Here is a 21334-nt window from a genome sequence, read left to right on the forward strand (position 1 = left end):
TTTTCTTTAGTGCAGCTGCCTGCTGCTGATTGCTGTTCGCCTGGTATTTTAGCAGTTTTTGGGATTGCTAAACGTCGCGACGAGCAGCCGCCACTCGCCTTTGGCGGACTCGCTTCGAGCAACTTTAACAGCGAATTTTAACAGACATCGGACGTCGAAATGAAAGAGATTTTCGTGTTCGTTTAATATGTTTATTTATTTAATCCAATTATTTAGTAGAAGCATCAAGTACAATATTTTTGTTTGTATAAATAGTGTTTCGTTTCGTTTTCCACGTGTCGTTGTCGTTGTGTTCGTTCGTGTGTCCGTGTGTCGTGTCTTTGATTTGTGTTGCAAGTTGCGATTGCATAGACTAAATGCTAAATAAATACATGTACATATACACCCATAGCACAGATTACATCTATGTAGATTCTAAAAGCGTACGCGAAACGAGGGATTATATTAAAATACACACGATATTGCTAATTGCTATTACTTAATGAAAATATTATGTGACTCTTCCATAAATGTATATAAATATGTCTGTCCTAGCAGAGCCTGGAATATCTTCAGGGCTTGCATCGGAGGGGCAGCGAGGCGAGATTAGCTTCCTTCAGTCTACAGATAACCATGGCCGGCCACCTCGGCTGGTATGAAGCCCTCGCGTCCGTCTCGCGTCTTCACATAGAACCATTGGCGCTGATCCTTGGACTCGCGGCACTCGCAGAGCGTCACAATCTCGCCCTTGTGGACGACAATGCTCTCCGTGATGTAGTCCGCATTGATGGCGACTAGAGTTTGGCGCAGTCCGTTCTGCTGCTGACGTCGCAGCACGCTCAGCTGCTGCTGCTGCTGCTGCTGTTGGTGCTGCTGTGGAATGCTCTTTGGATGCAGATGCTGGCCATTGTGGCCATTGGTTATGTACGAAACGTTCGACAGACGTCGCACGGACTGCGACGCTGGCAGCCTCTGCTGCTTGGTCGTCCGCTGCTGCTGCTGCTGCTGCTGCTGGAGCGTCACGTATTCGTCGTTGGAGGCACTGCGCACCGAGGCCGAGCCGGAGCCCAGTTGCTTGGTGGAGCGCAGCTGCGCGTACGCCTTCTCCACGAGCTTTGGCTGTGAGGCGGCGCGCAGGTAGAGCTTGTCCACGTGCTGCTCGCCATACAAGGAGCCAGCCAGACTGCCGCCATTGGAGACCAGACTCTTGCTTGGATTAATATTGTTGTTGTTGTTGTTGTGCTCTTCGACTGGCTTGGACTGGCGCGGAGTGCGCGCTCCATCGGACCGTGTGCCGCCGCGCAGGCGTATCTCCTTCTCCGAGTCGGTCATATTGCCGCAGGGGCGTGGAAAGATGTCCGCATTGGACTCCCAGCAGGGCGTCGTCTTGCCCGTGGGCAATATACCCAGGGGTAGGCAGCAGGCGTAGCCCACGTAGCCCTCCTCGGCGTGCGGCGTCTGCACGTAGAGCCAGTTCTGGTTCTTGAAGACCGCATTGACAACCATGCCCAGGGGCAAGGGGATCTCCAGCTGGTAGCCGCCGGGACGCGTCTGGTACAGCGTGCTGGCCGTGGCCAGGACAACGGGTATGTTGCCCGGTGCGGACAGCGAGCAGCGTGACAGAAACTCATCCACATTGTGGATCTCGTAGCCAAAGCGCTGCGCACGATTCCGCTCCCGCTCGCGACGCTTCCGATGCCGATGCCGGCGCTGCTGCTGCTGTGCCGCAGCTCCGCTGGCACCACCCTCCGAGACCGCCACCAAACTGGGCTCCGAGTAGGTGCACTTCAAGGCATCGCCACTCGCCGAGCTGGTCAAGGCAGTCGCTGAGCCGGCTGCTCCTCCTGCTCCTCCTACTCCCACGACGACTCCTGCTGCAGCTCGCGCCTGCTGCAGCCGGCTCGCCAGCTTCTTGCGAATCTCGTTGCGCTTGCGAGCCAGCAGCAGCGCCTCGCTGTGCACGTCGCTCCGCGGCGCCCGCTGCGGCGTGCAGACGAAGAGCAGCTCCTTGGTGGTGGCCGCTGCCACGGGCGCCCCACTGCGCGCGCTCTTGTCCTTGTACTCCAGCAGATTCTGGTTGCTGAAGAACTTCTGGCTGGCCAACGGGCCGTTGCTGTGGCCGGGTGCCTGGTGGGCGGTGGGCGTGGTGGCGTAACCATTGAGTGGCTCCGCGCCGCCGGGCAGCTGTTTGACCCTATAGCGCTTCTTGCCCACATCCAGCTGGGTGGGCACCGGCTCAGTGCGCTGCACAGGCGGCGCAGCTGGGCCTGGGGCGGCTTCGGCGGCGCCCACATGTCCATTGCTCAGCTTCAGCGGCTCCTTCTCCTTGTGGCCGTGTGGGGTGGCATCTGGTGCGTCGGGCTCATTGCCGGGCTGCTGCTGGCTGGGTTGGTGCTGCTCCCGCAGCACCCAGGTCAGCGAGATGCGAGGACGTCGCAGGCTCAGGTTCTGACCCATCTCTAATGCTTCGAGACCTACAGCATGCTGCAGCTGGGGTGTGCTCTTGGCCCGAGGGCCAGCGCCTAGCAGCAGCTCATCGATCTCCACATAGTCCGAGCTGTATTCGATGCTGTCACGTACCGCCCGATTCTCAGCCGGCGGCGGAGGCGGTGGGGGTGGGGGCGTGGCTGTGAAATTACCAACCGAACTGTCGCTGCTGCCGGGCTGCTGTTGCTGGTGAAGGATTAAGGCGCACGCGTGCAACAAGTCCGGACAATAGGCATCTAAAATGAAAGAGAGAGGGAGAGAGAGGGGATAAGTACTCGACTTGAAAATACCCTGACTGTACAATTTAACTATATCCATGAGGAGCAATGGAAAGCCTAAGGATTCTAGAGAGCTCTAATGATTTAGTTCAATAGAACTAGTTGCTGATGAACGGCAGTATAAGCTAATGAACTTCCTTCCTAGCTAACTTATATAGGCTGCTCAGTCAATCATCTTTGAGCAGAGCACCGCTCATAAAGCAATGAACTAGTTCTCCAGAGAAGCTCACTAGTTCTTGTGAATGAGCCTTCACAGCTTCAAGCAAACTCTCAAGTTCATTTGACAGAATCCCTCAAATGAACTGATTCATTTTGTCACTCAACTGAGTCAACTCACCCCTTAGTCCACGCGAGCTGCGCCTGCGCTGACGCTGACGTCTAACTGCGCTGCCTAATTCACCGTCGCAGTCGCTGCTCTGATCGCTGCTGTTGCTGCTGCTGCTGCTGCTGTTGGTGCTGGCTGCGAATCTCTGCTGCTGCTGCAGTTCGCGTAGACGACGTCGACGTCGCGCTTGCTGACGCGCTGCTGCGGCTGCTGCTGCTGCATGCTCTGCCGCTGGCTGCGGCGCCGGCGGCGTTGGGGCAGCTGCTACGCCTGCAGCTGTTGGTCGCTCCGTGTACCCCGGCGGTGGCGTCAGCGGCAGTGGGCAATAGAAAGGGGGCGGGGCTCGCAGTCGCCGAGTGGCGTCCTCTAAAACGTAATCGTTCTGCTGCGCCGGCGTCGACTGCGGCTGCTCTAGACTGCGCGGCAACTGCACAGCAGCTGCTGCCGCAGCAGCGTCCTCTGCATGCTGTCGATAAGTGGGCGGAACGGAGGAGGCGGCGGGGGCGGTGTCTGTAGAGGCTGCTGTGGAGTAGAGATAAAGCCACACATTAATGAGCTGCTTGTCAAGTCTTGCACTCGATCATAAAAATTCCAATTATATTGGACTAAGGAGTGCAGGAAGTGGTGCGTGATCGACTAAGAGATACCCTATGTTCGTGACATCTTGAATGACATTCCAGGTACTTCGAATATAGCGTTGCCAGAGCCTGAGCTCTGATTAATGACTTGATAACAGCCTATTTAATTTGAGTTGAAAGCTGTAGTTCAGTTCTAGCTCACTGGTTCTTAGTTCACTAATCTCAACTGGAATTATGAATTTCAGTTCAATTTTATTCCAATTCTCATTCGACTCTAGCTTAGCTCTAGCTCAATTTTTCATTTTGAAGTTAGATCTAATGAACTACAGTCGACTCTAGTTCAGTTTACTAGTTCAATTGCAAATTTTGGACAACTGGAATTCTAAATTCTCAGTAAATTCTACTACAATTCCAATTCAATTCTAGTTCACTTCAACATTTGGGAGCTTTTTGATATTTTTGTACACATAAATAAAACTTAGCTCCATCAACTTCTACCTCCCAACCAATATACCCAACATCAATACACTTTCAATAGTCCCAGGGCATAGATGCAGCAATGAGCACAGACAGCAAACACCCCCACAAGGAATATTTAAAATATTCGCCAATATAAACGTCAACCTCTGAGCTTGGCCCGGCCGCAGTCGCAGTCAAAGTCTCGGCCACATTTATATGCGCTATCAAGGCCAAGATCAGCGCAAAGGCTAAGGCGAAGGCGAAGGCGCAACAGCAACAGCAACAAAGAAGCAGCAGCAGCAGCAGCAGCAGGAGATACGCAAGAAGCGTGGCCAATAAAATTCCAAAACTGATCTGCTCAATGGCAACAACGTGCCAGAAGTGAGTAGTAAAATGTTAAAACGTGACGGTATTTCACAAAAATACCAACAACAACAAATATTGTTTGAGCGGGCAGCGAACGGCGAGCAGCGATCGCCGACTCCCAGCTACCTCACTCACAGTTCTCCAGTATCCCAGTTACCCATCGTCTGCCTCTTTCCCTCTCTCTCTCTTCGACTCTTTATATAACGAATTTATCTGTGAGTGTGAACGACTTTTCCACACCCTAACAATTCAGTTTGAGTCTGAGCCTTGAAGCAGAGTGTGACCCAGCATGTATCGATAACTGTGTTATAAGAGTTACTCCAGTTATCGATAACATATAGATCCTATATCACCTTGAGTCTGAATCTTCAAGCAGAGTGTGAATCAGCATGTGTGATACTATTATCGATAACTGTACTATAAGAGTTACACAAGTTATCGATAACATATATATCCTATAAGCCTTTCCATTTGATCATTCATCGCAGATCAATTATCAAGGAGGATATGGCATTTCAATTCATCAATTACAAACTGTGTGACATAGCTAATATACCCTCTCGCCAGCGTATAGCCCAATAAGTAAAGCTTGACGAGAAGGCGCAGAAAGGATAAGGCCCTGCAGCTCAGCCACAAAGCCAGCGGCTGTGGCTTTAACGACCTTTGCAAGCCGGGCGGCACTCTATGTCAGAGTTGGAGTCGGAGTCACAGTTGGAGTTGGAGTTGGAGTCGGAGCGTCAATCCGTCAGTCAGTCAGTCAGTCAGTTGGGGTATGCCGCTGGCCAGCGAGCTAATCAAAAGGAAGAGCTGGCAGATCGTGCGAGGATTGCAAAGGGGGTGTAGCCGGTCGGGGTCAGAGGGCGGGGGGCAGGGGCTGGCCATCAGGTGGGCAGGCAAGTCATTCAAAGAGATTGGAGCAGAGAGAGAGAGAGAGAGAGAGAGAGCGCGGAAGATCGTGAGGCAGCGGCCTTTAATGGCTGCGACGTGAGCTGTGCCACATGGGCGTGGCACGACAGACGTTGCACAGAAATCGAAAGTGTTGCAAGGCAAGAAAACAAAACAAAAACTTGCGGCTTGCAACAGTTGTTGCAGTCGGCTAATTAAACGCAGACGGGCTGCCAAATTAGCTAATGCCCAGATGGAGAAAGAGAGAGAGAGAGAGAGAGAGAGCAAAAGAGAGAGAGAGAGATGATTGAGAAAAAATATGCCACATGCGGCGCCCAGTCCAAAATTGGCAAAAACATTGACAAATTTGTTTTGCAACTTGCCGCCGAATATGGCAGCAGCAACGTGGCCACTGGGGCATTGACGGCGGCAAAAAGGCTTTGACCAAGTTGCAACTGCAGCAGCAGCAGCAGCGGTAGCAGCAGCAGTGGCAGCAGCAGCAGCGGTAGCAGCAGCTGCTGCTGCCACATTTAGCTGTTTGGCAGGCGGCGATAATAATTCAATCGAAGCGGGCAAATGGGGACGCTTTGAGTTGTGGCACAGCCGCAGCCGCAGCTGGTGGCATAAAAGGCGCTTGGAATTGATTGGAGGTGCATGTGATTAGCCAGCCGGGAATCTGGGAATCTGGGCATCTGGGAAACACTTTGAATCCCCAATTCTCCGCCTCTCTTTATCTCTCTCTCCCCCTGTCTTTATCTCTGGCCAAAAGGCTGAACTCTCTCTCTGTGCTCTGGGCACATGGGAAATTGAACTCTTCGCTGTTAACTTGGCTAACAAATGGCATTGCGATTGTCTCGCTCGCTAATAAGATAAAAGCATTTTAATTGCAACTAAACATGGCAACTCGACATGGACATGCCACAAAGCCGCCCCATCTGCCCCGTACCCGTTCCCGTCGCCTTCCCCTTCCCCTTCCCCTTCCACTCAATCGTTTAGCTGTAGGCCAAGCAACTGTAAAATGGAAATGGCCTAAAGCGTAACGGCCAAGATGCGTTGCTACACTTACCAATAACAAGAAGAAGAAGAAGAAACAAACATAATAAAACACAGCTTAAATCAAATGCAAGCAAAGGCGTTGGAACAAATAAGATTGATTTCAATCATCTGACTTTTTATTATCTTTTCAACATCAATCTCTATCTCTATCTATATAGCTCTCTCCCTCTCCCACCTGTTGACTGTGTCGTAAATTAAAATGCTGCAGGAGCCCATCGAGAATTTAACGAGAGACCATCGAACATAAACCTAAATGCCCCACAACAAGTGGCGCTTGCTATTGGCTGATTGGAGCGACTAATAGATACCCTAGAAGAGACTAGAAAGAGAGAGAGAGAAGAGAGAGGAGAGGGAGACAGCGAAAATGGACAGTAGAATTCGAGCAAGCAAGAGCTGAGAGAGAGAGAGAGATTGAGAGAGACGAACTGAGAGAAAGAGAGAGATATAGAATACAAAGTAGAAAAAAAAGGCAGACTACTAACAAAACGAGTCGCAGAGACATATATTGAGGATACAGAGAGAATAAGAGGGCAGCGAGAGAAAGTAATAGGAGAGGGAAAAATCACAGATAGAGAAAGAATGTAGAGTCAGCTACATAGGGAGACTCACAGACAGAGACATAAATGGAAAGGAAAGCAGGCTGTGGAAGAGACTGAGCAGGCAGACAGATAGAGAAGAGAGAGAGAGAGCGAGCGACTGCTGCTTCTGTCCTCTGCCATCTACATAAATCCAACATTCAGTTGACCCATTTATGATGATTATTATTACAGGGTATGCGACCTATAACAACATCAGCATCAGCTACAGCATCGGCAACGTGCAGACGCGCTAAGCTCATAAAAATCGTCATAAACTTGCTCGATTGTCAGATGGCGCGATTGGTACCGAAATCCTTGTTGACAAGGGCCCAACGAGTCAACGAGTCTACAGGCCGACATGGCTTATAGACTTAACACAGCTGTACCCCGCTCTTGCCGCCCTCCCTCCTGCCTTCGACGAAGGCCTGCAACGGCAATGAAATGCGCAAATTTATGCACAAAATAATTTACACAAATTTCAGTCATTTGCAGATTTTCAATTAGCGCGCATCGCGTTACGAAGGGGATGGAGAGAGAGAGAGGGAGCGAGAGAGAGATGGCAACAGAGGTAGAGGCAGCGGTAGGGGCTACTACTTAAGCCAATTTGATGGCATTTTAATGTGCACTGCCTTTTGGGTGGGCATCACAGGTTGGAATAGGTGCGATCAAAAATCAATTTGAATTTTTATTGACTTGATTCCGAAGCAAGGAGTTGCCCTGTTGCTGGCAGTTGGCAGGTGCTAGGGGCAGGGGCAGGGGCTGGGGCTGGGGCAGTCACATGGGCGGCGCAATAAAATTTAAGCGTTGCTTTGTGGCATTCGCCTCGTTTTGTCTATGTTTAAGCGCTTTTAAATATTTATGGCCCCATTTTGTGGTTACCCCCACTCGGACGCGCCTTAAACAAACCACAAAAATATGATTTTTATGACGTTCATAAATTTAAACGTCTCCGAGCGACCCGAACAGAAGCCAAACCGGAGCGGAGCGGCGCGAGAAAGTTGCCCCAGCCCAAGCTGGAGTAGACTATGGAAAAGTTTTAATTTCATTTCCATTATTGTCTAGTTGTGCAATAAAAAATAGCTGCAAATTATATTGTTGTTAACGCATTGTTAATTTATAGTAGCCAAGACTCGTAAAGCCCGCTGATTAAGCCAAAATTGTATTTTATAAGCAGTGAATATCTCATTTCTATTTCTGTTTTATATTTATATTTAAAATAAGTTTTTAAAATACCAACTTCATATGGAGTACACAATAATATACCCCATTCCAACACTAAATTAATAGGGAACTTTCCCTACAGTAATCTCTCATTAAAACGAGTCTCTATTAAAGTCATACTTAAATTAAAATTTAATCATAAATAGGCCCTAATCTTCTTTAAGTTAAGGTCAAGTTAAGTGAGTTGACAGCCTCCTTGGGGCTTTAATACACTAAGGACACGACTCGAAGTTGAAGCCACTTCATGGCAATGAACTGTAGAGCCAGCAAATGGTCATGATGTCCTCCACAGAGAAACTGTCTATGGCTACAAAAGTGTGCCTTTTGTTTGAAGAAACCGCCAGATGCAAACGACAGCAGAAGGGGGGGAGAGAAGGGAGGGGCCGGACGTGCGTATGGAAGGCTCAGTGACCGGCTTGAAGGATACGCCACTCCACGTGCATATGCTCGATAGCAGGCAGTCGAAAATCAAGTTAACAAAAGACAAATGAGGACGCAGAGGGGGAGGGAGAGGGAGCCAGCGAGAGAGAGAGAGAGAGAGAGAGAGAGAGAGGAGGTAAACAGCGGTTGACAAAGGCAGAAGGTTGGAGTTGAGCAGCAGGAGACGCACGATAAGCGTCAAAGGACTTGGAGGCTAGCAGGAGGAGCAGGAGCAGCAGGAGGAGCCGCAGCAGCAGATACGAGCGCAAAAAACATTCCAATGAAAAACTGTGAAACGCTTGGCAAAAGAAAAGCGTATGCAGGAGGCGGAGGAGGCGCCGCTGGCGTACAGGGAGGGCATTCCGGCATGGTGAGCTACATCAAAGCAAAAGGCAGCGAGTGCTGCGGGCCTCACATAAATTGGAAGCCCAAAAAGAATTTTAAAGCCCGAACCTAGCCCAACAAGTGCAGCAGCCAGCAGGCAGCCGAAACGGAAACGGAAATGCGCCGCAACGCATTTGATTTGCTGCCCAGCTGATGGGGCCAACTGAGCTGGAGCAGGTGGAAGGAGAGGGGGCTGGTGGCTGCTGGCTGGTGGAGGCTGCACTTTAGTCACTTCAGCAAATATGTCGCCAAGTGTCGTTTAGCTTGCGCCGTGCAGTCGAGCACGTGCACCCAAACCTATTGCTCGCGCTAGAGATGGCCCCCAATGTGCCTTAATGAGAGCACGAGGAAGAAAGTAAACTAAACTAACAGAGCCAACACGAGGAAACACGAACACGAGTTGACATGTTTCGGAACGAGCTAATGAGTGAGGAGTCAATAAGAATCTATACGAGTTCTTGCTCAGGGCTCTGCATGAGTTGAAACGATTCTTGACGAGTGAACACGAATCAACACGAGTTGAGACTAACTAAAAACACGAGTTGACACGACTTGCCATAAGAGAGCAATTCAATACGCTCTAGCACGAGCTGACACGAGCTGACAAGACTCTTTACAAATTATTGTGAATTAGCACGAGTTGGCACGATATAGCATAAGCAAACACGACTCTCTCACGAGCTAACACGAGTTGGCATACTTCTTGTACTTCCATACGAATAAGCTCGAGTTAGCATGAGTTATTGGTTATCACGAGTTGACACGACTTAGCCTTGCATAACACGAGCTCATGCATCTCAGCTCCTGCTCCTGCTGTCATAATTGAATTGATATATCCAGCACGAAAAGCACGAGCTAGCACGACACATTTGAATTCCAATGCCTCATTTAATACATTTATTTTGTCTACTTAATTCCTGCTAATTTATTATAAAAATCTATCTCATTCATGCCCGTATCGTATATCGTGACACGATGCCAGGCATCTACCTTGTTATAGCCTCTCTTCTGCACCCTCTCTACTATATAGAAGGTAGCTATGTCCTAGCCCAATCCCGTTTGCACTGCGTCCTGTGCCGCGTGCTTTATTAAAATTTCATTGTTGCTGAATAGCAAAAACCAGAAAGACGAAGATGGAGAAGAGGAAGAGCGAGAGTAGCAGGAGGCGGATTGACTCCCTTTGGGGACATTGTTATAAATTCCAATTGCTTCGCTTGAGAAATGTGAAAAATGCGCCATGTAAATTATTTCAGCGTCTTGGACGCATTTTTTATTGTGCATGATAAATTTTTATTGTAATTGGCTGTTGATTTATGGCCGCAGGACGCGGCGCAGCAGCAGGAGCAGCAGCAGCAGGAGAAGCCACAGCCTCAGTCGCTGTGATAAGAGCCGAGATAAGCAGCCGCAAATGCTAGCTGGCTGGCATTCAATTTGCCCACAGATAGGCAGGACATGGACATGGACATGGACATGGGGGGCGTGGCACTGATAATTAGAAATGGAATTTGCGATTTCCTATTTGGTGGCCACATCGAATGGAAAATTCAAGTGTCTGAGCATAAAAACTAATCGCAGCAACAAAAGTTAAATGAGAGAGCAAAAAAAATGAAGGAGAAACAAAAAGAAAATAAAGAAGATCATCTATGCAACGATGCGTAACATGAGCCACGCCCACCACCTTTACTTTCTTGGTACAGCCCACCCAGGCAACGAGGCTCAGACTCAAATGCCTGGGCCTCCTTTCATGGCTAACATGGCGAAACCAAAGCGCATTATTGTTAGATGCTCCTCAAAAAATGGGGGAAAAAAAAACAAAAGACAGAGTCAAATGCCATAAAACTTTATGAAGCTGGCAAGGCAGCAGAAGTGGCAGATTTCGTAATGCCTTTGTGAAAGATTTCATGGTAATTTCACCGGGTTATAACAATTTACAAATTATGTAATCGAAATTTATTGCCTGCGCACCTTCAGGCCAACGAGCGAAGCAGCAGCATGAAGCGGGACAGGCCGACGGACGAACAGACGGACGGACGGACGGACAGCTGCCACGGCACGCTTTCAAGATTCTATAAAGAGCGGTTGGGTGGGCCACTACCACCAATAACACCAGCACCACCAACACCACTGCCACCACCATGTGCAGGTGGCTTTGATGGGCAGCTGATGCTCTGCCACATTTCACTTGGGGCACCAAATGCGAATTCTCAACTATCTCGCTGCTGCTGCGCGCCGAGATGCGTCCGAGATAAAGCGCTGTAGCTTCTGGGTAAAGACGGACTCAAGATCTAACTGGAGTACATATATATTTTACATTGCGGTAGGCAGCACTCATCGTAAGAGTTGCTTCAGCTGGAGCTGGAGTCTAGCTTTAACTATTTTTGCTGAAGTTTTTTGACAAAAGTTATTAAATTAGAATTTGAATGAAAAAGCGACGATCGATTCGGAGCGTCGAACAGTTCTTTCTCAAGCATCCATTTATAGTATTTGTCTAAAAATTTGATCTTCTATAAATATATGTAATCCTCTTAAATCTAAGTCAACAGCAGAATACACATTTCTCCCATCTATACATATGTATATACATAGATCACCTTGTCCAACCCGCTTCAGCAGGCAATGCTAGACCAGATTATCGTTTAGCTTCTTTGTTTTATTTTGCCACAACCAACAAAGCTTTTCGCTAGGTATCCAATAATATGTGTAAATTAACAGAGCAACTGCTGCAGCCTGGCTAACACTTAATGCCCGCTTGGCATGCACTCACCTTCAAGGTGCTGCCAGTTTAGCCTATTTCAGGCTAGATCTAGCTTATTTGAAAGAGTGCAGACTATGCAGACTAGAAAGAGCTATAGAATAGAAGAAGCTGTCGTCTATGTTATATGATAATTAATTAAAAATATTAATGTAGACATGGTATTTAGCATAGTACAATTTAGCACTATGAAACATATGTGAATATTCTTGAGCAGCGTAATGAGGTAATACATGTATAATCTGTTTGTGTGTCAGTCTACCCCACAGTCTGTCTCTCCATATGTCTGCAATCAGTCAAAGGAGAAGGAAAAACTACAGTAGATCGTTTAAGTGTTCTATATGTGTGCAGCAATACTCTCTCCTATTTATAGTTGAGTAAAACGAAGCTAGAATGACCGAAGCAACAGAGAGTCTTCTCATTGCTCACTTTAAGTTCGGCTGCAACGATCCCTAACTGGCGGAGGGCACAACAGTTGAGCGTGTGTGAGTGAAAGTTGCCCTATATAAGGGGCAGCAGCTTCAGCATTTCTTCAGTCGCTCAGGCTCGGTGGGGGTCAACAGTGCAGTGCAGTAAAGAGCAGTAAAGTGAAAAATAATATTCAGTGGTCGTTCAGCTAAGCTTTAAAGACTTGGAGGAAACACTCAGACGAAATTCTTAGAGAACATTTTTTGAAGTAATAAATTAGATGAAATGCTGAGAGGAAACACTTAAAAGGAAATACTTAAACAAAATACTAGCTAATACCACTAATATCTTTATTACTTTACTAATACATTTTATACTTTACTAATATATTTGATAATTTCTGCCAATTTTCTAGCCCGCTTTGCCAGCATTTTTTCGTACATTTTAGCTGGACTTAGCTTACATTTATCCACACTCTAGCTTATTCCGGAGCTCAACGGCTGGCAACACTGATGGCGTGCATGAAGCGTAACCCATTTGTTACGGCACTTTCCGAAACTCCAATAATAGAGCCATTAAATGCCAACTAGTTGGCCATCAAGTGCTTTAGTTTGGCATAAATCTGAAGCGCATGGCCAAAAAACTTTGTGCGGCCCACAAATCTGAGCGCGTCTCCTGAACCATGGCCAGCACTTAGCTGTAGCTGGAATTGCCAGGCGAAAGTGGAGTCGGAGTTGAAATTGGAGTTGCAATTGGAGTTGGAGTTAAAGTTGGAGTAGCTGTACCTTTAATTAACGCCCCGGTTTATTTGGCCAACAGGTGTACAAACTTTTGGCCACGCCCCAGCACGCAGCCAGAGCTCGTCTAGGCCCAACTTTCGTGCCGCATTTTTATTTAATTTAGAGCCGAGTCGCTGTCCTGGCAAGGACTTTCCCTGTTGTAATTTCCTAAAATTTACGAGTTTACTTGGGCGGCGGCGGCTGGTGGGCGGTCGGGGAGTGGCAGAGGGCAGGCTAGCGGCTGGTAGGGCTAAATAGTTGTTGCGCAGCTTCCGGATTTACGGCCTGGTTAGGGACTTTAGGCTTTTAGGCTGTTTTACTTCTGGCCTGGCTTTTGCTATGTGGTGGTGCTTACAGCCGCTTGTCAGCGCCTCGTTTTATTGGCCACGCCCACGCCCACACTCACTATCTGCCGCCCACTCACACTCGCGACTCACTCGCTGTAAATGAGCAACTTTCTGCTGCTCCACACACCTCCGACTCTGTGTGTGTGTGTGTGTGTGTGTGTGCTTTTTGGCAATTTCGCATGCAGTTTATGACTAGGCACAGGCAACAACAACAACAGCAACAACAACAAACTTACAACTTGTGCAGCTGTTGTAGCTGCCACATGCAGCATATTCGGAGCTAAGGCCACCTCATCATCTCCTCCCGCTTCTATAAAAGTTGATCAAAATTATAACTACGCCTGGACAAACATTTTGCCATTGAGGCAGGCTGGGCCCCGCCCCCGCCCCCTTTCGTCCGCATGTTTTTGGACAATTAGAGTGCGGCTCATTGCCCATAAAGTTATAGAATTCATGGGGCACGCTTTGCAGAACGCATTCCCAGTTTACTTATGGCCAACTTAGTTGGACCCACAGAAAGCATGAGAAAAAACTTTCGTTTCATTAGCTGGCATACGTAGGCTATACACATACATATCCATATATCCCGCCCTACCACAGGATATTCACTTTTATGGCTGCACATCTTGCGCTGGGTTTTAATAAATGCTGCACATAAACGAAACTAACGGAAGTTTTAACTGAATCAAGAACTGATTTCGTGCAAGGCAAGAGGCGAAGGGATGAAACTTTGAGGCATTGATATTGATACGAAAGGCGACTGGAATTGATCTAATTAATGAGATATCCAGAAGAACTTTTCTACAGAAATGTTAGCTGATTGTCCTTCTGACTCTTTTTAGAGGATGAATATACAGAAATTGCCTTCCACTTGGTATATTGGGGGATAAATCGTTATTAAAAGAGAATATATACTTATTTATCTCTCTCTGTCTTCCTCTCTCTCTCTCCTTTTTTTTGCTCTATCTATTTTACAATTCCCCTTCTCTCTCTCTATAATCACTAGATCAAACTCTTCTCGACTGTTCCAGAGACATAATATCCAAGCTAATAGCTCGCTCAACAACAGATTACTTGCTATCATTTCATTTTAGTTATTAAATCGAATCATCCACTCAAATTATAATAATTACATCTAAATTACGATCGTATGAAAAAGTGTGTCGCATTGTTCCGCATTTCGCGTAGTTGCAACAAAATGTTGCAGTTGAACAATTGTCGATGAGCTGCACAGCAATATCATTTAGTTATGTGAGATGAGTTAATAATTGTTGTTTTGGAATGGATTAGCTCAGGGAGGGCTGCACAGCGCCTGGTTGAGCCTACTTCCGTTTTGCATGCCGCAGATCCCAGAGACAGAAAGAGGGACAGAGGGAGAGAGAGGTGGGCAACGAGAAGCTGTGGCGAAAATTGTTCAATTGTTGCCACCTTGTGGTGCGCACGAGTGCACTTGCAACAGCCGCGCCCACTCAGGCCCGCCGTGCCACAAGCTTGTTAATCATAATTAAACACACGTAATGCGGGGCGCCAGCGTGGCAGGCGTGGCAGGTGCGCGGCATGCAAATGTGGCCGGCAAGCGGAGGCTGCAGCGGCCACATCAAATGTGCACCACATGCGCTGCACCGCCAAGGTGCAGTGAACCCCTGCGCCCAGCCCACAGCCGATATAAAAGCGCGCCAGCCGCCAGCCCGCCCAGGCAGTGCGCCAAGCGAACGTGCCGCAAACGGTGGCAAGACGGTATTAGCCGCAATCAATCAACGCTTCGAATATCACACAGACCAACCACATCAACAATGCGACAAGTGAGTGAATCATTCGTGAGTGTTTGGCAGTGAATCAAGTGAATGCGAATGCATCGCAATCAAGGCAAAGGATTATAAAGTGAAATACGACAAAGGATGCCACAGCTATTCGAGTGTTACATCAATTTGATTGACAAACAGTCAAGTCTAGATATATCGAATGTCAATCAAGAGCAGACTTATTATAGTGAATGATTCATGTGATCAGTCAACTGCAAGGCAGACTCCTTGACTTTATATGCATGACAGCACTACCATGATTGAAGAACTTCACCTTCTAGGTGCTCAATCAACCTTCAATCATTTGATAAATTTTACAACATTTCATATTTTGAAACGGTGTTTATATTACAGTTACTCTGAAGACTTTCAATAAGTCAACCTTCATACTTGTTAGTCATTCAATCACTTTGATTGATGACTTCAGGCATTAACTTTCAGCAAATAACTGTATTATTCGTATCCGCTAAGTCCTCTTAGCAGAGAGTCAATTCATACCACTTACTAATCTCTCTCTCTCTCTCTCCTTCTCTCACCCTCTCTCTCCCCCACTCTCCAGCTACCCGCGCATCCTCTAAAAGCAAGCAATCTGCTCACACTGCTGCTGCTGACGGCGACAATGTTGCAGGCGCGTCGCATCTCCAGCCGACGACTCGTTATCCACGTGCCCGTCAAGGTGAAGACGCATCATCACACCCACACGGTCTACAAGGTGTTGCGCGGCGCTGCAGGAGGCGGCGGCGCAGGGGGCGGCGGCATTAAGCAGACAGTCTACAAAGTCGTGGGCTTCTCTGGCGAAGGTGGCGGCGGGGGCGGGAGTGGTCACGGCGATATGGGGCGTGGCAGTCACAGTCACAGTCCAGGTCACAGCTACAGTCACAGTCACAGTCACGGCTTGGGCCTGGGCATGGGCATGGGCATGGGCGAGATCACGTATGAGGACAAGCATGGCTGTGAGAGCGGCAAGCTGATGCCATCGCATCGGGACATGTTATTCAATCATTATGCGCGCCACGACCAGGAGGAGGCGGAGGACGCCGACTATGCGGAGGAGCGGGACGAGTTCATTGATGTCAGGGATGCCTGGTTGTGAATAAAGTCGTGTGAAAAACGTTGCCGATTAATTATAAAATTCCAGCAGCCAAAGAAATTATACTCAACTATCAACTGAGAGGGAGAGAAAGAGAGAGGGAGAGAGATGGAGAGAGAAAGACAGAAGGTCGCTGCATTTGCATGCGGCTCAAAGTAATTACAAAATTGTTCAAGTCATGTAGACATCCTCGCCCATGTCCGACTGCTACTGCTCCTCCTCCTCCTCCTCCTTTTCCCCCTCCTCCTGTCTTCTGTCTGGCAATGGTAAAAATGCCAGCTATGAAGTTGTCTCGTAGTCGCCGTCAAAATCGAAACCCGATTCGGATTTGGCGTCTCTCGTTTCTATGCCTTTTGTTGTTTGCTTCTCGTCTCTTTCCGCATTGGGTTTGTTGTAATTCCAAATAGCAAGGGGTAATGGCTGGGTGGGGGGCGTATTAGAGCCAGGGGTAGACAGCACTACTGACTGCGGCCAGTCGCGCACTTGAACCTCAACTTTAAGCATTTGCATAGCTCTCGACTCTCGAGCCGGCAGAGAACGACCATGGCATATTTCAGAGGACAATTAAAAGTAACAAAATGGATGTAAACACAACTGGCAAGACGGCGAGGCAGACCATAAGATATAATAGCAGTTAGGAGTAGGTAGACAATAAGAAACTACGGTTCGGAAAACTATTAGGAAATACTATAGGGATAAACAATTATACCAGGGCGAGTAGTACTAAAAAAATACAAAAGCTGATCAGAAAATCGTTTCGGAGTAAATTTCGGAGTAATATTCATTCGGAGTATTTTTCGGAATACTTTTTCGGAAGTCTATATCACTCTATATATAATAAAGTACAATTCGGAATATGTTTCGGAGTAAGCAACTTAAGTTACGCAATGTAGACTTATTATAATTAGGAGTATTATAAGTACTACTTGAGAATTTATTAGACACGAAAAAAGAATATACTTTTAGCTATAATATATATATAACTGTAAGTAAATTCTAAAACCCAAGCAATTCTTATCAATAATACATCAAGTGGAATCACGTTGATTGAGGCGCACATTTGAATAAAGAAACCGGTCTCGATTTCAATATACGAGCTAATCCTAGTGATTATCCAACATCAATTGTCTGGCGAGCTGACGTTTCGGCTACTGTGCGCAGCTGCTGTATTATGCATGGCCATTAGGCCCGCCGGACCTGACCCGTAATCCATTTAAAGTGTCAGCAGTCAGCAGGATGGTGCGGGTCCTCGGATTTGAAGTGCAGCGGCCCAAGCTGTGCCTGACATAAGTTGGATTGATCACGGCGAGTCGCGGAGACAGGTGCAGAATAATTTGCATTTAATTGAAGGCGACAGGGTGTCCGAGAGAGACAGAGAGAGAGATAGCAATACGAGTGTTCGGGGTGAGCATGATGAATGCGTCTGCCTGGCCAGCAAGAGGTGCGCACCACGGGTGGGCCTGGCGCCAGTTTTGCTTTCAATTGATATAAATGTGGCCATTCAAAGGCATTTAGCCTATCCCACAGGCCAACAATCTTGCCAAGACCGGCCGGAACAGACCGGCGCTAATCCACTTTGTGGCACGTGGAAAGACTCGAGACAGCGGCGAGACGCGCTGCTCCTGCTGATGAGTTAAGCATCGGGGTTTTTGTTCCTCAATGCGCACAGTTATTAACATTTTTAAGCCTTTGTGCACACACACACACAAAGAGACAGAGAGGGAGAGAGAGAGACATACATACACACACACACACACACATTCTTGCAGACAACAAAGCGCACAACAATTTGACCAAATGCTGAGCTTAGAGCATGAGTGGCAGAGAGAGAACGAGAGGGGGAGGAAGGGAGAACAAATAGCTGCATCGAAATCAGGCATAGCTGACTGCATAATGCCCGCTCGGGACTCATTCCGTAGTTAGTTATATAATCTCTACACTCGCATAAGCAAACCCTAAACACCCTTATTCGCTTTGTGAACGAGCATGAATTGAATTCCATTCACTGGCCATATAGAATCATCTCTTGAGCTGCTAAGCCCCAATTTGTATGCCAGTTGTTGGCCTCGAACTGTTTTCAGGAGTCGCCATCAAAAGTTTCCTGGCCTGCGGTCCAAAACAAATCTATTGATTTTGCTCAAATGGCTTTTGTGCTCAGCTCCGGCCCGGTCCGGTCCAAGCAAATATGCGACGGAAACTGGCACAATTTCAATTGACTACTCAAAATTGTTTTTACCTGCTGGACAGGTGAACAGGTGGAGCGGAGGGAAGCACTTCAAATAGTTATACTGATTTAGAGAAACTTGCGGAGCAACTTGCAATCTGCTTGGGCAAAGTTTATTACACAAAATGCTGAAAAACATTTCAAATGTGGCTACTGGCGTTTTGCAACACTGCCAATCACAAAGGTAAAAAAGAAAGCTATATTAATTTCACTAACAGCTTACATTAAAAGTTAACGTTTTGCCTTGACTCTATATTGAAGCTATAAATTGGCTTTACAGCACTAAAATATAACTATCTTTGATATTGTTCAACACTATTATTAGTATTATAGAAACTAGGCCAGCTAGTAGTTTTGCTGGCAAGCAAATTTGATTTAGCTCCTTCAGATAATAATAAATATACGATTACTTATAAAACTTTCCAGCACTAAATATTACTATTATTTATTTTATTCTATGTGTTTTACTCATACTATGGAAATTTTTAGCTATTGATCCTAGGCAAATCTGTCGATCAATGACCAATTGCATTGATATATGGTAATAATATGGCAATATCTTAAACTTTATCCAACACTCAAGTTATTTCTGACCTTATACAACACATCAGAATTGACCACCGTATTCAGTATTGCTTTATATACTTAGTCAAAAAAATCCTCTCAGAGTATCACTCAAAGCTTTCAGATTTCCCTTTCAAACATTTCACAACACTGGCTGTGCTCTTAAAGTGCTAGCAGCGCATTTCAAATTCGTTGAATTTGAATCTCTGGCTCGTTACATGTAGCATTTGCGTAATTGAATTGGACACCGAAACGCCGTGCAGTTGGGCAGCTTGTTTACCCTTTGTCTAGCCCTTTGATATTTCATTTTGTGCTGCCTCAGTGCCACAAATTGTATGGCTGGCTGTTTGCTTAATTGGTTTCATTAGGGCTCCATGGAGCACTTGCCCACTTACCGTCGTCCTTTCGCTTGCCGGCGCGTAAAATGCCAAAAAAGCGACGGTCCCGGTGCTCCGGACGTCTGCCAACGTTCAGTGCTGCAAAACACAACAAAATCCGGAAATGTATAGGCTTTCTATTTGTGTAAAATGTAAGCAGAGCTTTAAGATGCGAGTTGAATGTAAAAGTTTTTGAAAGGTTGCCAGCCACTTAGAGCTACAGTTACACGTGTCGCCGCAGCAGCAACAGCAACTCCCAGCTCCCAGTTCCCAGTTCCCAGTGGCCCGGACCCGGCATAATTTAGCCGCAAAGTGACAACCAAATAAACTGAGAGGAAGAAAAAAGGTAAACTTTGCACGGACAGCTGCTGGTCAGGTGCCAAGTGCGGAATTTGTCTATGGCACTAATTTTAACGCCATTAATTTGCCCAAGCCAAAGGCCAGCAGCAGAGCGACTGAGTGAGAGAGAGAGAGCGGGAGGGTGTAGAGAGAGAAAGAGAGCATTTTAAATTAAATGGACACAACTTTTATTGAATTGAGTGTATCCAAGAGGCTGCTTCTCCGGCCGGATCGAGCAGCAGCCGGAATTGTGACCAAGCGTCATGTGGCGAGAGCTGAGCCAAATGGACAGCCGGAAACGGAAGCGCATTACTCAGCTCACTCTCTCTCTCTCTCTCTCTCTCTCTATGTCTGTTGAGCAGTTGTTGCACAGCACTTTTACACACGCAACTGATTGGCAGTGGGGTTACGTGGAGGAGGAGGAGTGGCACAGCACCCACAGCTTGTCGTGGCGCACCACCAATCAAAGGGAACACGCTCTGTCAAACAAGAGAGAGAGAGAGAGAGAGAGAGAGAGCATCGGAAAAGTTGTGGCAAAGTTTTTGATTTCATGATATATTTATGGGCTGCTTCCGTCTCTCCGATTTGGCTCCTTTGGGCAATAAAGTTTCTGCTTAAAAAGTCCTGCAAGGCGAGGCGAGGCAATGACAGGCAAGGCTGCGGCTTACGGAGTTTCCTCACTCGCTGCTTTAAAGAGTGAATAACAACATTGCGTATACGTGCCGTTGTCCAGCACAATATTTAAATGATGTCGCCGATAATTATGATTAACTGCCGCAGCCGCTGGCTCTGCTGATGACAATCCTGATGCTGATGCGCTGTGGCCTGACGCTTGTTTAGTGGTTCATGTGGTTCGTGGTTCGGCAGAGCGCAGCCACATGGCTGCTGCGGCTGGCATTGTTTAGCCTGATTCCTGGGTTAAAGGGTTAAACAGTTTGTGTTTGCAGTGCAACTGAAATGGCTGATATATAGGGAAATGCATCAGAGGGAAACTACAGTTAAATATATCAGCTTAAACTCAATACAAACTGCGAATGGTATTGAAAATTTTGAGTCATATTTTCGCAATTTAAAGCCTATTCATACTATCTTAATTATGCCAAACAAGCAAGTAATCAGATAAGCATACCCACACACACACACACATATGTACGTGCACTCAACAATAAGCCAACTGTCGTGCAGGTAGCCGTTGCCGTTGCCGTGGCATTTGGAACTGGAATTGTGTGTCAGGCTAATGGAAAAATCGCTTGGGCATAAAATCAATTAAATATTAAATAAACGCTATCAGCAAATAGCAATTTCCCCCTCTCTCTCTCTTTGTCTATACCCATCTCTCGCATTTCCGCCATTTGCAAGTGAAATGCAAACAGTGAAGCGCTCCTGCTCCGGCTCCGGCTCCCGCTCCGGCTCCTGCTCTGTCCAACTTTATGAGCGTAATCCTTGCAATTATGAGCCAGGGCAAACATTATCTCAATATTGCATGAGAAGAGCCTGGAAACGAACCAATAAGCAATGCGGAGCCCACGAAACGGACACAGATAGCTGAAAGCTCTTACACACACACACTAACACAAAGGCCTTTGATAAACCTCTACGTGCTGCTGCATGTTGCATGAAAATTCATATATGAATG

At 47.1% G+C, this 21334-nt stretch overlaps 2 protein-coding genes across 2 annotated transcripts; one reads left to right on the plus strand and one right to left on the minus strand.

Moving 5' to 3' along the window:
- Positions 1–177: 177 nt before the first annotated feature.
- Positions 178–21308, minus strand: LOC6586492. The gene is made up of 4 exons (XM_002012070.4): positions 21272–21308; positions 19378–19458; positions 3082–3591; positions 178–2702 (listed from the first exon to the last, which is right to left on the minus strand). The coding sequence occupies exons 1-4, from the start codon at positions 21306–21308 to the stop codon at positions 601–603; spliced, it is 2730 nt and encodes a 909-aa protein (XP_002012106.3). The 3' UTR covers positions 178–600.
- On the plus strand, positions 13232–19369 carry LOC6586493 (keratin, type I cytoskeletal 10). The gene has a single exon (XM_044009829.1). The coding sequence runs from the start codon at positions 15724–15726 to the stop codon at positions 16195–16197; it is 474 nt and encodes a 157-aa protein (XP_043865764.1). The 5' UTR covers positions 13232–15723; the 3' UTR covers positions 16198–19369.
- Positions 21309–21334: the final 26 nt, after the last annotated feature.

Source organism: Drosophila mojavensis, unplaced genomic scaffold (genome assembly GCF_018153725.1).
Source record: "Drosophila mojavensis isolate 15081-1352.22 unplaced genomic scaffold, ASM1815372v1 contig_74, whole genome shotgun sequence".
Taxonomy (NCBI): Eukaryota; Metazoa; Arthropoda; class Insecta; order Diptera; family Drosophilidae; genus Drosophila; species Drosophila mojavensis.

Coding starts and splice junctions, on each gene's coding strand:
- LOC6586493 (XM_044009829.1), top strand. CDS start 15,724: ATGTTGCAGGCGCGTCGCATCTCCAGCCGACGACTCGTTATCCACGTG.
- LOC6586492 (XM_002012070.4), bottom strand. CDS start 21,308: ATGCAGCAGCACGTAGAGGTTTATCAAAGGCCTTTGT. Junction 19,459..21,271: donor GGTTTATCAAAGGCCTTTGT/GTTAGTGTGTGT, acceptor TGTGTTTTGCAG/CACTGAACGTTGGCAGACGT. Junction 3,592..19,377: donor CGGCAAGCGAAAGGACGACG/GTAAGTGGGCAA, acceptor TCTACTCCACAG/CAGCCTCTACAGACACCGCC.